The sequence below is a fragment of the Akebia trifoliata genome, chromosome 8 (assembly GCF_017979445.1).
Source record: "Akebia trifoliata isolate Shusen 1 chromosome 8, ASM1797944v1, whole genome shotgun sequence".
Taxonomy (NCBI): domain Eukaryota; kingdom Viridiplantae; phylum Streptophyta; class Magnoliopsida; order Ranunculales; family Lardizabalaceae; genus Akebia; species Akebia trifoliata.
In genome coordinates this window covers 27,317,652-27,331,509 of record NC_141382.1, presented here as the reverse complement: position 1 = coordinate 27,331,509, position 13,858 = coordinate 27,317,652, and the positions used below count along the sequence as shown (strand labels likewise).

The window sequence follows — 13,858 nt, the reverse complement described above, 5'->3', positions numbered from 1 at the left end:
TTTAAATAAATTTTATTATGATTTCGCTTTACGTTAATTAATTTCGAAATTTAAAATTTTTAAAATTAAAAAATTTATCGTTTTACCCCCGAAGATGATTTTTGTGTTGAGGAGTTGTTTTTCGATGTTTTGAAATATTTTGGAATCGGATTTTCATAAGGAATTTGATGGGATTATCGGTTTGTGTCATTTATGAATTTTTTAGCATGAAATGATTGTGAACCCTATGAGGGGTAATTTCATAATTTTATCGAATTTGATGAAAATTGGCATAATGGTTTATTTGGTTTCAATTTGTCGTTTTATGTGTTCGAAAGGATTTTTCTAAGCGTGATGTGAGATCTAAGGATGTTTTGATGTTAGGGGTATTTTGGTAATTTGGTTCTTTTTTAGAGATTTTTATCATAAAACTTCTTTTTGTCTGAAAATGATGATATTTATGTTTTTGAAGTAATATTTTCCTATCGTAGCATGGCTTCTACAGTTTTACTTGTTTGAGATACTTCATTTGAATTTCTAAAACATATCTAGCAACAAAATAGAGCATTAGAATATCATCCATTATTGGGAACTGTCGCAATCGGGTTGACGAGTTGATTAATCAAGCGAATGCAAAAATGGGGTGTCTACAAATGCCCCTCTTTGGCAGAGGGTTGAAACAAACTAGATAGGAAATCTATTTTGGTAGATAGTACGATGTCCGAATGCCAAAGCTAGTGACAATTCATTTTACAACCTGATTTAGCAATTCTTCAGAACGTTCGGATCCTTGAGGGTAAAACTCTCCCTGAACTAAAAGTTGTCAAATCCTTGAGCGCGAGCTCTCACTGACAGTGTCAGATCCTTGAATTTTAGAAAATTTTCCCTGACTAATCAGAAGTGCACGTGTGTGCACTGGGTGATGCCTACTGAGTATTATATTGGATCATTGAGAATAAACTCTCCTCGATAATCACAAATTTCAAGTCCTAGAGATCTTCTCTTGCTGACGACGATGATTCAAATTGAAATGCACATACGCAATGAAAATAATCACACAATATGATAAGTTTGAATAACGAGATAGGTGATATAGAAACTTCATTAAATCCTATCGAAATTCTTTTTTAGAGTTCGAAAACATTTGAGTCTCATTTATCAGATTCTAGCTTATTGAAGCCACGCTTCTCGGGCTAAGGTCTGTAGGCCTTTCAAAAGACCTACTTATTCTATGATTTAAAAAAAATTAAAGTTTAATTTCTCAGACTTGAACTTATTGGAACCACGCTTCTCCGACTAAGGTTTGTAGGCATTTCAAAATACCTACTCATTTTATGATTCAAAAAAAGTCCGAGTCTCGTTTCTTGGACTCGAACTTATTGAAGCCACGCTTCTTGGGCTAAGGTTTGTAGGCACTTCAAAAAACCTACTCATTCTATGATTCAAAAAAAATCGAAGTCTTGTTTCTTGGATTCGAACTTATTGGAGCCACGCTTCTCGGGCTAAGGTTTGTCGGCACTTCAAACTCAGTCTATGATTCAAAAAAAAGTCAGAGTCTCGTTTCTTGTATTCAAACTTATTGGAACCACGCTTCTAGGGTTAAGGTTTGTAGGTACTTCAAAAAACCTACTCATTCTATGATTCAAACAAAAGTCGGAGTCTCGTTTCTCATACTCGAACTTATTGGAGCCACGCTTCTCGGACTAAGGTTTGTAGGCACTTAAAAAATCTACTCATTCTATGATTCAAAAAAGGTCGGAGTCTCGTTTCTCGGACTCGAACTTATTGAAGCCACGCTTCTCGGGTTAAATTTTGTTAAAGACTCGATATTATCGAGCTCAAAGATTGGGAGATTGGACCACTATTGGATTATCATGCATCTGGATTCATAATTATCATTGGACTTCGCCAAACTTTTAAGCTTTTGTAAGATTTTCCTTTTTGTCATGTGATTAAGAACAATGACTTTCAAAAATGCCCCTAGTTTCAAGATTGGATTTAGCTAGAACTTAACTACGAAACTGATGGAATAGATTGCACTTGAAAAATATGAACGAGCAACTATGGACTCTGATATATGACTAACAGAAGAATCTACATTCCTTTAAATTTTCAAGACTCTTAAGATTGTCATATGTGCAATAAAAAATTTAATCATTTTCTTTTTTAATTTATTTTGAGAAATGCTTGAGCTAGACTTAAAATCTTGATAATTACTAGAATAGAAGATATTTTTCTTCAAAGTGGTTGATGGTTCTACAATTTCCTTTGGCGAACACTTGGACAAGTAAGCATACTCCTAAAGATCTTACAATGTTCAAGATGGCTTCTGAGTTTCTTCGACTTCAACCCTATCTTTGTTAGATGTGAGTTTTCAGTTGAAAAATGAATGTTGTGACTTGAACAATTTCTTGCACTTCCTAGTTTCTGCATAAGCTTCCTTCTGAATTTTTCTTCTTGATGGGACCTTTCCCCCTATTTGATGATGACCTAATTTTTTCCTAGATCGCCTCTTCAAGTTTTCAATCTAGTGGGCTTTGTTTTTCTTTTTCTGATGATGCTTTGATTTTTGTCTAGGTCGCCTTTTCAAGTTTTCAACCTAGCAGGCATTTTTTTATTTATAGTTATGCCCTAACTTTCGCTTAAGTTACCCTTTAGGATTTTCAACTTAGTGGATTTCTTTTTCTTCTTGATGATCTTGAATATTCAACTCGACAGCTTCTTGGTTCCGTGCACCTTAACTGAGTCAATTACCATTCAGGAGGACTTAATAGATGGGCTTAGGACATGGTTTAGAAAGAAAGGGTATAAAGGCTTAACTTTCCCAAAATGCCCCTAGTCTGTATTCTCTTTTTTTCTAATGCCTCTAGCTAAGAATTCTTTTTTGTAAATTCTTTTGACTCTTTTTTTAATGTCCCTAGTTTGGCATTATTTTCTTTTCTGTCAATTCTTTTTATTCTTTTTTTCTAATGCCCCTAGTTTGGCATTCTTTTCTTTTGAACCTTTTAATAGCGGATTTTCCTTTTTGGATGACACTTTTCTTAAGAAAATAATTTTTTTACGACACCGGACCTGAAGTACTTCTCAAGTTACCCACGTACCCCAAATATTTCTTTTCTCTTTTGGGATCAGGTCAAAATGTAATTCATACTAGACTTCCCTCCCGAGGTTGGTTGGTGTGATTTAGAAAGAAGAGGTTATTGATTTTTTTTAAGGTTGCATGGGGCTAAAGAAGGTTATCTTTTTATTGGTAAGATAGGAAAATGGTTCGTGTGGCGCCCCGTCAAATGCTAACACAAATCCCAAGGCCAAATCCCAAGGTACTAGGTGACACCTCGAAATTTTGGCATGGTCTCCTCTGTTTATGTTAGCGTTTCACGGAACTCAAACCTGATAAACCAATTTATAACAAAACCTGCATATAAAAATGTAGATACAGAAAAAAATAACAGCAGAAGACTAATTACATCTAACATGCAAGTAGATCAGAGTGCGGAAGATTTATCAATATACAGGCTTACCAAAACATTCTCACTCTAACATAGGCCTAAACTCTCAATCCAAAAACTACACACATCCTGGATGAAACTGACAACGCTAAGGGATGTGGCCCTAGTGCTCATCAGACAATAAACTCTGATCATCGATCTGATCGACCAGATACTCCTCAATTACTGACTCTACGCCTGCCTCGGTAGCTGCAAGTGCTGAAACTAAAAAAAAAATAGGAAAGAAAGGATGAGTAACAATGGTTACCCAGTAAGTCCACAGCCAATTCCTACTAATAACCCTTCCTAAGCATGATCGAATAAAGCATACTGAACATTTTAATACATGCAAGGTTTTACAATATGAAGTACGATCAACTGGTACATATAACCAGGGATGAACAACTAAACAGTTTAAAAATTACACATAGCATCAATCGTCCATACTCATTATACATTTTCCATTTTATGCAAATAGTATTGACAACATTGAAATAATGACATGCTTCTCAGTTTATAATTCGAAATATAACAACAGATACATACTACAAATGGTAGAGTATTGGAATTAAAGAGTTGGGATTCACGACTGGATTGCTCCCAGTCAGGACATGATATTCCTCAATAACATCGTAGTTCCTGATTTTGTGGCTGGTCGTGTCTTCCACGCTTGCGGGACCATTTATCCGGCTCAGACTGGCCGTTTGACATGACCGTAAGCAATGGGTCTCTTTTCGATGTGTCAGAATGTTCGACTACTACTAGATTGTTAGTGATCACTTACTAATCATCTTCAATTATGCCTATCAGGCGTGCATGTGATTCCCAAATGACACTCCACTTGTATACGACCACCTTTACAATACACGTTCACTGGTAAAGATAAGAAAGGAATGGACTCGGATTCCAGTTGTGACTCCACTCTCATACGCGTCCCATACCACGTATGAGTTTGGTGGTCCCTACCGTACATCCCAGGATAGTGTACCCCTCCGGATGATGTGACACACTATCCCTTCAGGCATTCACAAACCCTTTAACAGCTCACAAAATAGCTACGTACATATATGATTTTTCATTTAAACAAAAGAGAAATTAACAGAACATGGTTGAGAACGGATATCCAGTTCCTACCATGCAACCGTGGCCACCCGACCTAAAATAAATAACAGTACTCAGCACACGCGCTAACATAATCGAAAATAAACATGCAACACCTTCATTAATAACCTGGATATCCTTTCACCAACCTACACACAACATACAATGTAAAAGGCAGACATCACCCCTCGGGTGTGATTCTGACAATTTACCGTTTCATCCCTTTCCCATTCTTTCAACATTCTCATTTTTCGTCTTTTCAAATCAACCATCCATTTCCAATCTTTCAAGGTCATTATTTCGGTCTTTCCATTGAAAACCTTCAAAGTTTATTCACAAACAAGGTCCCGATGACGCACAGAGCAAAAGCTGTTAAAAATAATGAAAGCTAGTGAAAATTTGGCTAAATGTCGGAAACTCAATTTTTCAAAGTTCTCGAAATTGAAAATGGGTTTTTCGAAATGAAAGTCTCGCTTACGAGATTCGACACCATATAGTTTTTGTAATTTAATTCAAAGTAATGTGAAAATTATTATATTTTGAAAACTTGTCGAAAACGTCGAAATTTACGTTTTGTTCTTAAAACCAAAATTTGGATTTTGATCCTTTGAGATTTGGATCTTAAAACCATTCCCATTGTTCCGAAATGGGGGGTAAAACCTTAATTTCATTAAAGAACTTAAAGTAAATGGAAAGTAAAAATTAAAGAGGACATTTACTTAAATGTTTTTAATGAAAAAAAGGGTGACAAATAGTGTATAAGGTGTGAGGAGGTCAAGCCAAGAGTAAGAACACTGTTCTGATCAAAACTGTGTCTGTCGGTGGCTGAACCAGGATTCTGTCGGTGGAACCGACAGATTGGTCATCGGCAGATGTCGATGGGACCGACGGTCCTGCCGCCAGAACAAAATTTTCTCGCGTTATTTGGTTTCGTCGGTGGCAGAAACCTCATTCTGTCGGTGGGACCGACAGGATGCCTTCGGTAGGTGCCGGTGGCACCGACCCTTCCCACCTACAGCCTGAACCTCACTCACGATTTTTTTTTTTTGGGTTTTTCGATCCCTTTCTCGATTTCTTCTTCCACTCTTCGAACCATTCGACCCACCCACGATTTTTTTATCAAAATTCGATAAAACATAAACAAAACACCTACTTCTATCATGAATTTGAAATCAAACACCAATTTCTACGATTTAAATGCAAACAATAAGTTTTGTTTCAAAATCCTAAATGCACATTTCGGAAATCTAAAGCTACCAATAAGAATTGGAAGTCCCTTACTTGGTTGTGGACGCCAAGGATACAAGCTAGCACTACAAATCAGGGTTGGATGGCTCGAGAGTCGAGGTTGGGCTGACTTGGATGCCAAATAAGTAAGGGTTTGCAAGGTATCCGACAATGACGTTCTCCTTCGCTTCTACAATGAAGTATAGACCTAGCTCCTAACTCGATGAAGCTCTCGGATGGAATGTGTTGGGGTTTACTCGAGCTACCCGGCTGGTTTTGATGGAGGATGGAGAAAACGAACAAGAATGAACAACCAAAGGTGGTGAAGTTGTAGCCCTCGTCGTGGCCGACAACTTTGCCTTCTTCGTCGAGGTTCAACTCGGACTCGTTCGCTCTAGAACATGGTGAGAATGGGTTGAAACCCTAGGTCTAGAGAATGGCTGAGTTGAGTTCTTTGAGAGAAGAATGAAGAAGTGAAATGAAATAAAAGAAAGTGAGTTTTCTTTTATAAGAGGGCTGAGGGTATACTGTAATTTCCCCATCATTTCTAGTTTCGATCGTAACTTAACTATTCGGACTCGGAAAACGACAAACGAATATACCATTTCGAATAATTTTTCACTACGGATCTAATGGTATAATCAAATCTTTTCGATTCTCGTTCTAACAAAATTCCACTCTTTTGGATCCCACTTAACGCGAAATTCGAGGATTTGTTAACTTTTTCCTCCGAACTCGAATTCGAACTTGCTTACAAGCTAATGTATATATTCCGATCCTTTTGAATCTAATGGCGAAGTCGTTTTTTTCTCAAAATTAATCATAGCAATATTCGAGTATTTTACTCTAAATCTCTCCTTCGACATTTTTCTCTAAATCTCACCATTTAATTTCCTCGAGACATGAGTTGAAAATCCGGGGTGTTACAGTTTGACCAAATAAGGCCTTATTTGGATAAAATCTACTTGAATTCGTCAAAGTTTAAGGAACTCGATACCTTGATTGCTCTGTCGAGTAAAATCTTCTTTTGAGAATGAGTAATCTTCTGTCTTCTTCTACGGAATTGAGTGTGGTTGAGTTCTTTATATTTAGCTGTTCAACTCTTTTAAAACTTCAAGAAAATCTTTTATTTTTTTGTAAAAGAGAACTCTCTTTACTCAAGTAAAAAACATGAGGAATCCCTTCTTGTGTATTTTATCACCCTTGTCGATGGTTTCAACTACATCATTCTTGACTGATAAACTTTGACTTTGAAAATCTCCCTTGACTTTATCTCTTGATCTATCTTGGTGCAATCTATCAATATATTCTCATAAGAACATGTAGGAACGTTGTTGAATTTCTCAAGTATGTTTATTAGTCTCTCATATTCCCCTGTGGATCATGTTGTACCAATTTGCACTTCTTGAGTGTACTCTTTAATCCCAATATTTATAAAGTTCAATTTGTCAGCCTTGAGTCATTCCTCATGTTTGATATTATGCTCAAATTGTTATTACACACATGATAATTAGAAGCTTCTTTATTCTATTGGAATTAAAAAAACATAGACTGACAAACTCGACTAAAGAAAGACTAACGTAACTGAAATGACCCATTGAATTTCAAAATTGACGAAAATTGAACTAAAATTAAAAGGAAACTCAGGAACACTTATCTACAAAGCAGGAAGGTCTTTCTAGGTGGATGGACATAATATTATGGTGCAAGGGTAGACTTGACATTGGTACTTTGGCTAGATGACTCTTTCGACGGACCTAGAGTAGTATAGATGACAATTTAGAACATTTGGAGGCAATTATTACCTGAGGGGAAATACACCTAAGATTAACAATTGATTCTAAAGGTTTGACTCTAAACCACATGATCAAAAATTTGATGTAAATTAGCCCAAATCCAGTAAAAAACATCGAATCCAAATGCACTATAAGTCTATAATGGTCATAAGGGTGAGAAATGTTAGTCACGGGTCTACCCTAATTAGGATAGAACCTTTGATCAGACAAGTAATTTGACCCTAAAATCAAATCTTTTTGGTATAAAATAATCTAAATCTTTGAAAGTAAAACCAATTGGTCCAACTGATTTGGTGTTGATCAGTTTGATCCATTTGTTGATTGGGCCAATTGATTTACATTTCACACATTGGGTCAGACCAATATTACGGGTTTAATTTGAATGGTTTGGATCGGTCCGCCCACTTACCTGTCGATTGTATTGAATAAAGTAACAAGGGAACACCCATAGTCAGTTCGGTTCGTGACCTATAGGAAGGCTCTTAGACTCTGGGTTTACTACGTGCAATGCAATTTATCCAGCCACCCTTTCCCAAATGCACCTATATACCTCTCGAGAGTACTCAATCAGACGGTACGTGGTGACCTGGTTTGATATACCGTATAGGTGATAATCTAAGACTCCAACCCAAATCTCTGAAGTCAAAAGCAACCAATTTAATCCCTAGTTGAGAGGTGGCGCACAATGCTGAGCAATGGTACTCTTAAGTCACCTCTCGTCTAGAATAGACTTAATCTATCCCCTTTGTACCGTAGTACATCGGGGTAGGATCTCGCTTAGGCACTGATTTTAACCAAGAAGTGCAGTTGGTGAACTTAGATTAACTTTGATATACCATATAGGTACGAGTCTAGGGTTGGCGATCGGGACATGTGATATTGCGGCTTACAATAAGACAAAGGCTTAAGTCGCTCCACTGTGGGTGCATCGATATACCTTTCAGTGTCATCTGATCAAACGGTACTGATGCCCCAGTTTTATATACCCTAAGATACGTGACTGGAGTTGTGATTTTCATGAATGATGTCGCATCTCCGAAGAGACCGAGTCACGCACTAGTGCCACGTTGGCTATAAGGGACATGCAAGCGTGCAATGCAGTAAAATAAATGTGCTAGTGGTGTGTGCCAAATAGGGTGGGGTGTGCCCGGGGCATTTTTCAGATAAATAGGCCCATGGGCTATATCAAACCATACAAGTAAAGATAAATATTGATCAAGACATACAAAAAAAATATCCATATCATTCAGTTCAAAATCAAAGCATGCACATCTCATGTATATATCAATTAAGATCATGGCATTTCAGATAATCAATCAACAAAGATAGCACATCCATAATCAAGCATCAACCAATCACAAGAACAAACCCCCCTCCCCTTTATTTATTTATTTTTTTAATGAACAAAAAACTTTTTTTTTCGTGGTCCAATCAAGGATTGCTTTGGGCAACCTAGACCAATTCGAAATTTCAAAGAACATTGAATCGAGGATATAATGATAGTTGTAAAGAATGGGAATTTAAAAAAAAAAAAAATTGAGGGACATGCTTGGCAAATCTTTGATAGAATTTTTAATACAGATTCCCTTACTTTATGAAGTTTGTCACTCAACAAATTTGTGAGTGAACATAGGCTATTTTAACTAATTAAGTAAGATTTGAAACCTTACGAAGGGTATTGAGTTCACGTAGAGCATCAAATCGGTATATGAATACGACAACGTTCTTGATTTCACGTACAAAGCTTGGATTGAAAAAATAAAAAAAGAGATTTGAAAACAAATTCTCCTTTTAAAAAAAAAAAAAAAAGTTTGGACCCAAGATTTTGAAAATAGACGACTATCGAAATTTTAAAATAAATAATTTTTTAAAATTTTCCTGTTTTTGCCACCACGTGGTGTGCTCAACACCCCTTAGTGAAGGAAAAAATCATACAAAGTTAGTGAAGTTAGCCATAACATCCCAAAATTTATTTTAAGTAACAATTCCATAAAGCAAGTAACAACTTCATACAATAATTGAGTGTTTTTTTTTTTTTGTTAAAAAAAATAAATAAATAAGGTTTGCCAAACCCTCTTTTTATTTTCGAAAAACAAATTGATTTTAAAACAAAAGGAATTTTATAAAGAGTGTTGCAATTCTTTTTCTAATTTTTCAAAGAGTGCTGCAATTCTTCTTGTTCGATTTCAGCATTAACAAGTTCATCTTTGGAATCATCCAAAAAAATCTTGTTTCACAATTTCCATGTTTTCCTTTAAATCGCTCATCTCGATTCTAAATGAACAACAATAGCTTGCTTCTAAAATAGAATAAACGAAAAAAAAACCTGATGGAGGATCTTCAAGAGAGCTTTAAGGGCAGTTTTGGGGATTCTTAAAGAGAGTATGACTCGGATCTAAAGATCAGAATATGATCACTTTTGATATTTCCGTCAACAAAATGAATCAATCGATGCAACTAAACAAATGAGAGAGAGATATAGAGGGATAAAGTAGGGAGACGTTATTTTCTCTTTTATTTTGCTATCTTTTCGTCCTCTTCTTTTTCATTGGAAAGGAAGATAGAAATAGAAAAAAAAAAACGTTTTCACTATTGGCAACCCACACAAAAAAAAATATTTTTTTTTTAGATTTTTTTTTTTTGGAATCCTCCCCTCAACAGGAACAACATTAAAAAAGCAATTTTTGTATTTCTTACCCCATCACTCACAAATAATTTATTTGAGAATAAGATGAAAAATAAAAAATTATTTTATACTAACGGCACACCACGTACAAATATATATATATATATATATATATATATATATAATTTTTTTCTTGGAATTCTCTCCTCACCACGAACAACATTAAAAAAATAATTTTTTTTGCTTCTTAGCACGTCACTCACAAATAATTTATTTTCACAACTCGTCGCCTATGCTTAGTAATGTGTTCAAAAAAATTCATCCAAATTTTTTTATTTTATTTTTTTTAAATCCATAACTCTCATCCCAACCACCATCATTCTGTTCTCAATTCATGTCAATTTGAATATTTCATTATTTAGGGTAACCAAAAAGTGACCGTCAATTGGATAAAAAAATAAAAATATAATATCCAAAATGCAAATAAATGATCCACAATCAAGTCATAAAAAAATAAAAATAAATAAATAAATAAATAAAATAAAATAAATTGAACTAAATAATATAAAAAAAACTAGATCTATTTGACAATGCATCAATATTTGGGATTTTTGAAGTTTGATCCTCAAATTCCCCAACAGAGTCGCCACTGAAAGTACCTCTATCCACAGGTTGCAAATCCACTTTTTTATTGAGGTCTAGGAACCTAATCATGACTTTAAATAGATGAATAACGCTAATCTATGAAAAAAAAATTACGGGTCTGGGGATCACATTATGGGGTTGGAAGGTGTTAGGTACCAACCCCGCCCGGCAAATGCCAGTTTCTACTATTCCCCAATAACACTACATTGCAAAATAAACCTAAAAATTAATATAAAAAAATTAAAATAATTACCTAACGGATTACAATGGTTCCCTCAGTACTGGTAGAGAGTGTCCTTGTATAAGTTTTGTTACTATTCCTCCGTCATTGGATCTACTTTTGATCTCCAAGTGGAAGTATCTTTTTTCTAGATTTGAGTATTTTCTATGTTTTGTGAAGGGTTTCTAAATGTTTTTAGAAGATTTCTGGGAGTTTTTTGAAAAAAACTGAGATTTGGATGATAGGTAGGGGGTTAAGATTTCAAAATCAGGGTTTGGGGAAGGTTAGAGAGACTTTTTGACCTACTTTCCTAAGATTTATTTTGACCTGCGAAATTAGGTTGTGGGAAGAGTTTGTGTTTAATTAGGTTTCTTTTAAATAAGGTGAATTAGGGTTTAATTAGGGTTTTGACTTAAGTTTTATTTGTTTGACTAGGTTTCTTTAGATTAGGGTTTTAATTATTACATACAATGAAATAATATATTTTTGATTTTTAGATAACCCCCCTTAATTATATTTTTATTCTTTAGGCCCCTAGATGGAGGGATTTTTTAATAAATATTAGGGGGCTCCACTTAAATAAGTGGGCAACCATCAACAATTTTGCTTGAGGGCTTGATCGATTAATTTTCATGATTCAGATTTTTAAATTAATTTTATTAAGATTTCACTTTAGGTTAATTAATGTTTTATTTATTAATTTTAAAATTGAAAATTTTTAAAATTGAAAATTTATCATTTTACCCCTGAAGAGGACTTTTGTGTTGAGGAGTCATTTTTCGATGTTTTGGAATGCTTTGGAATCGGTTTTTCATAAGAAATTTGATGGGATTATCGGTTTGTGTCATTTATAATTTTTTTGGCATGAAATGATTGTGAACCCTATGAGGGGTATTTTCGTAATTTTATCGAATTTGGTGAAAATTGGCGGAATGATTTATTTGGTTTCACTTTGTCTTTTTATGTTTTCGAAAAGGTTTTACTAAGCGTGATGTGGGATCTAAGGGTGTTTTGATGTTAGGGGTATTTTGGTAATTTGATTCATTTTTAGAGATTTTTATCGTAAAGCTTCTTTTTGTCTAAAAATGATGATCTCTATATTTTTGGGGTCATATTTTCCTATCTTAACATGGTTTCTATAATTTTACTTGTTTGAAATACCTCATTTAATTTTCGAAACATATCTAGCAACAAAATAGAGCATTGGAATATCATCCATCATTTGGAACTGTCGCAATCGGATTGACGAGTTGATTAATTAGGCGAGTGTAAAAATGAGGTCTCTATAGGTTATTAGTAGGAATTATTTGTGAACCTATTGGATAATCATTGTTACTCACATTTTTCTTCAATGTTTTTTAGTTCTAGAGCCTGCAGTTGCTGAGGTAGGTATAGAGGCGACAAATGAGGAACATCCAGTTGGTCAGATCGACGACCAGTTTTCGCTGCCTAGTGAGCCTTGGGACTACTTCTACTAAGAGTCAATTCGTCCAGGAAGGGTATATAGTTTTTGGGTTGAATGATAGATCCATGTTAGTGAGAGGATAATTTTTGTAGTCATGTATATTTCACTACTTACGTAACTCTGATCTAGCTCTATGTTGTTTAAAATTTATCGTCTTTCACATCTTGTATATTTTTGGCACATACTTATATACAAGATTTATTATATATTGGTTTATCAGGTTTTCGAGTGCCTTAAAACGCTAATATAAATAGAGAAAACCACGTCAAAATTTTGAGGTACTACCTAATACTTCGAGATTTAACCTTGGGTTTGTGTTAGCGTTTTATAGGGCGTTACAAGTTCCTTAGGGAACAATTAAGTTCTAATGTCCGTTTGTTTCTTTTGTAGTTTACTTGCAATACACGATTTGTAAGAACTCTAAATAGCTCAAGAGAAAGGAGTTATTCCTCCATGTGAGGTAATCTTCCCCTTTCTAAATCCATAATAAGTTTATTTTGGGAACCTCGCATGTATACACTTTTGCACACACCATATCTTTTGTTAAAAAAATGCAAAGAGTCAAAGAACGTAATCCTCTTGGATGGTTAGCACTTGAAACTCAAAACATATATATAAAAAAATAGTCCTTTAAGGACACATCTTTGCACCCACTCACATTCTTTTTATCTCATGCATACATTCATTTCTTGCATTCTAACTTAAAAAATCTTTAAAAATAGAGTTTTATTTTTCGTTTTTTGTCACTACATGGTAACTATCAACTTGATGAGTGAGATGGGGTGCCAACACCTTCCTCATCTCACAACTGAACCTCCTAACCCTAACCTCTAGATTTAAACCAGATTTTAATTACCAACTCTTTGAAAATTTTAATTTAAAGTTGTCCATTCACACCTTAAATTCTTTAAATAGTAGCGACTCTCAAATCCAATTAGATGAGGTTTAAATCCTTAAAATCTTACATATCTACAATTATAATAGTGAAGATAATTTAATTTCATATTAAAACTCTACAATAGAAATACAGTTTTAAAAATGGGTCAAGATTTGTAGACTCATGAAAAGTGAATTCATGATATGTTCAACCACAATCTCAACTGTGTATATGAGAGATCCAATGGTTGGTATAAAAGATGTATCTCGATAATATATTATGGATGTCTAAGATAATTCTCAATTGTTGGATCTCACATATACACGGTTGAGATTGAGAGTTAACATATGAGTTCACCTTCATGAGTCTATGGATCCCAACTTTTTAAAAATAACATCTTACAATAACTATGAAGAAAAATTTAACCATATACA

At 34.6% G+C, this 13,858-nt stretch overlaps 1 protein-coding gene across 1 annotated transcript in view; it reads left to right on the top strand.

Annotated features, from left to right (window-relative positions):
- Positions 1–12,560, top strand: part of LOC147396449 (uncharacterized) — a 30,373-nt gene extending 17,813 nt beyond the window's left edge. Inside the window, exon 5 of the mRNA XM_086450127.1 lies at positions 12,445–12,560. Within this exon, the coding sequence (XP_086306253.1) occupies positions 12,445–12,560 (116 nt within the window). The remainder of the gene's footprint in view (positions 1–12,444) is intronic.
- The last annotated feature ends 1,298 nt before the right edge of the window (positions 12,561–13,858 follow it).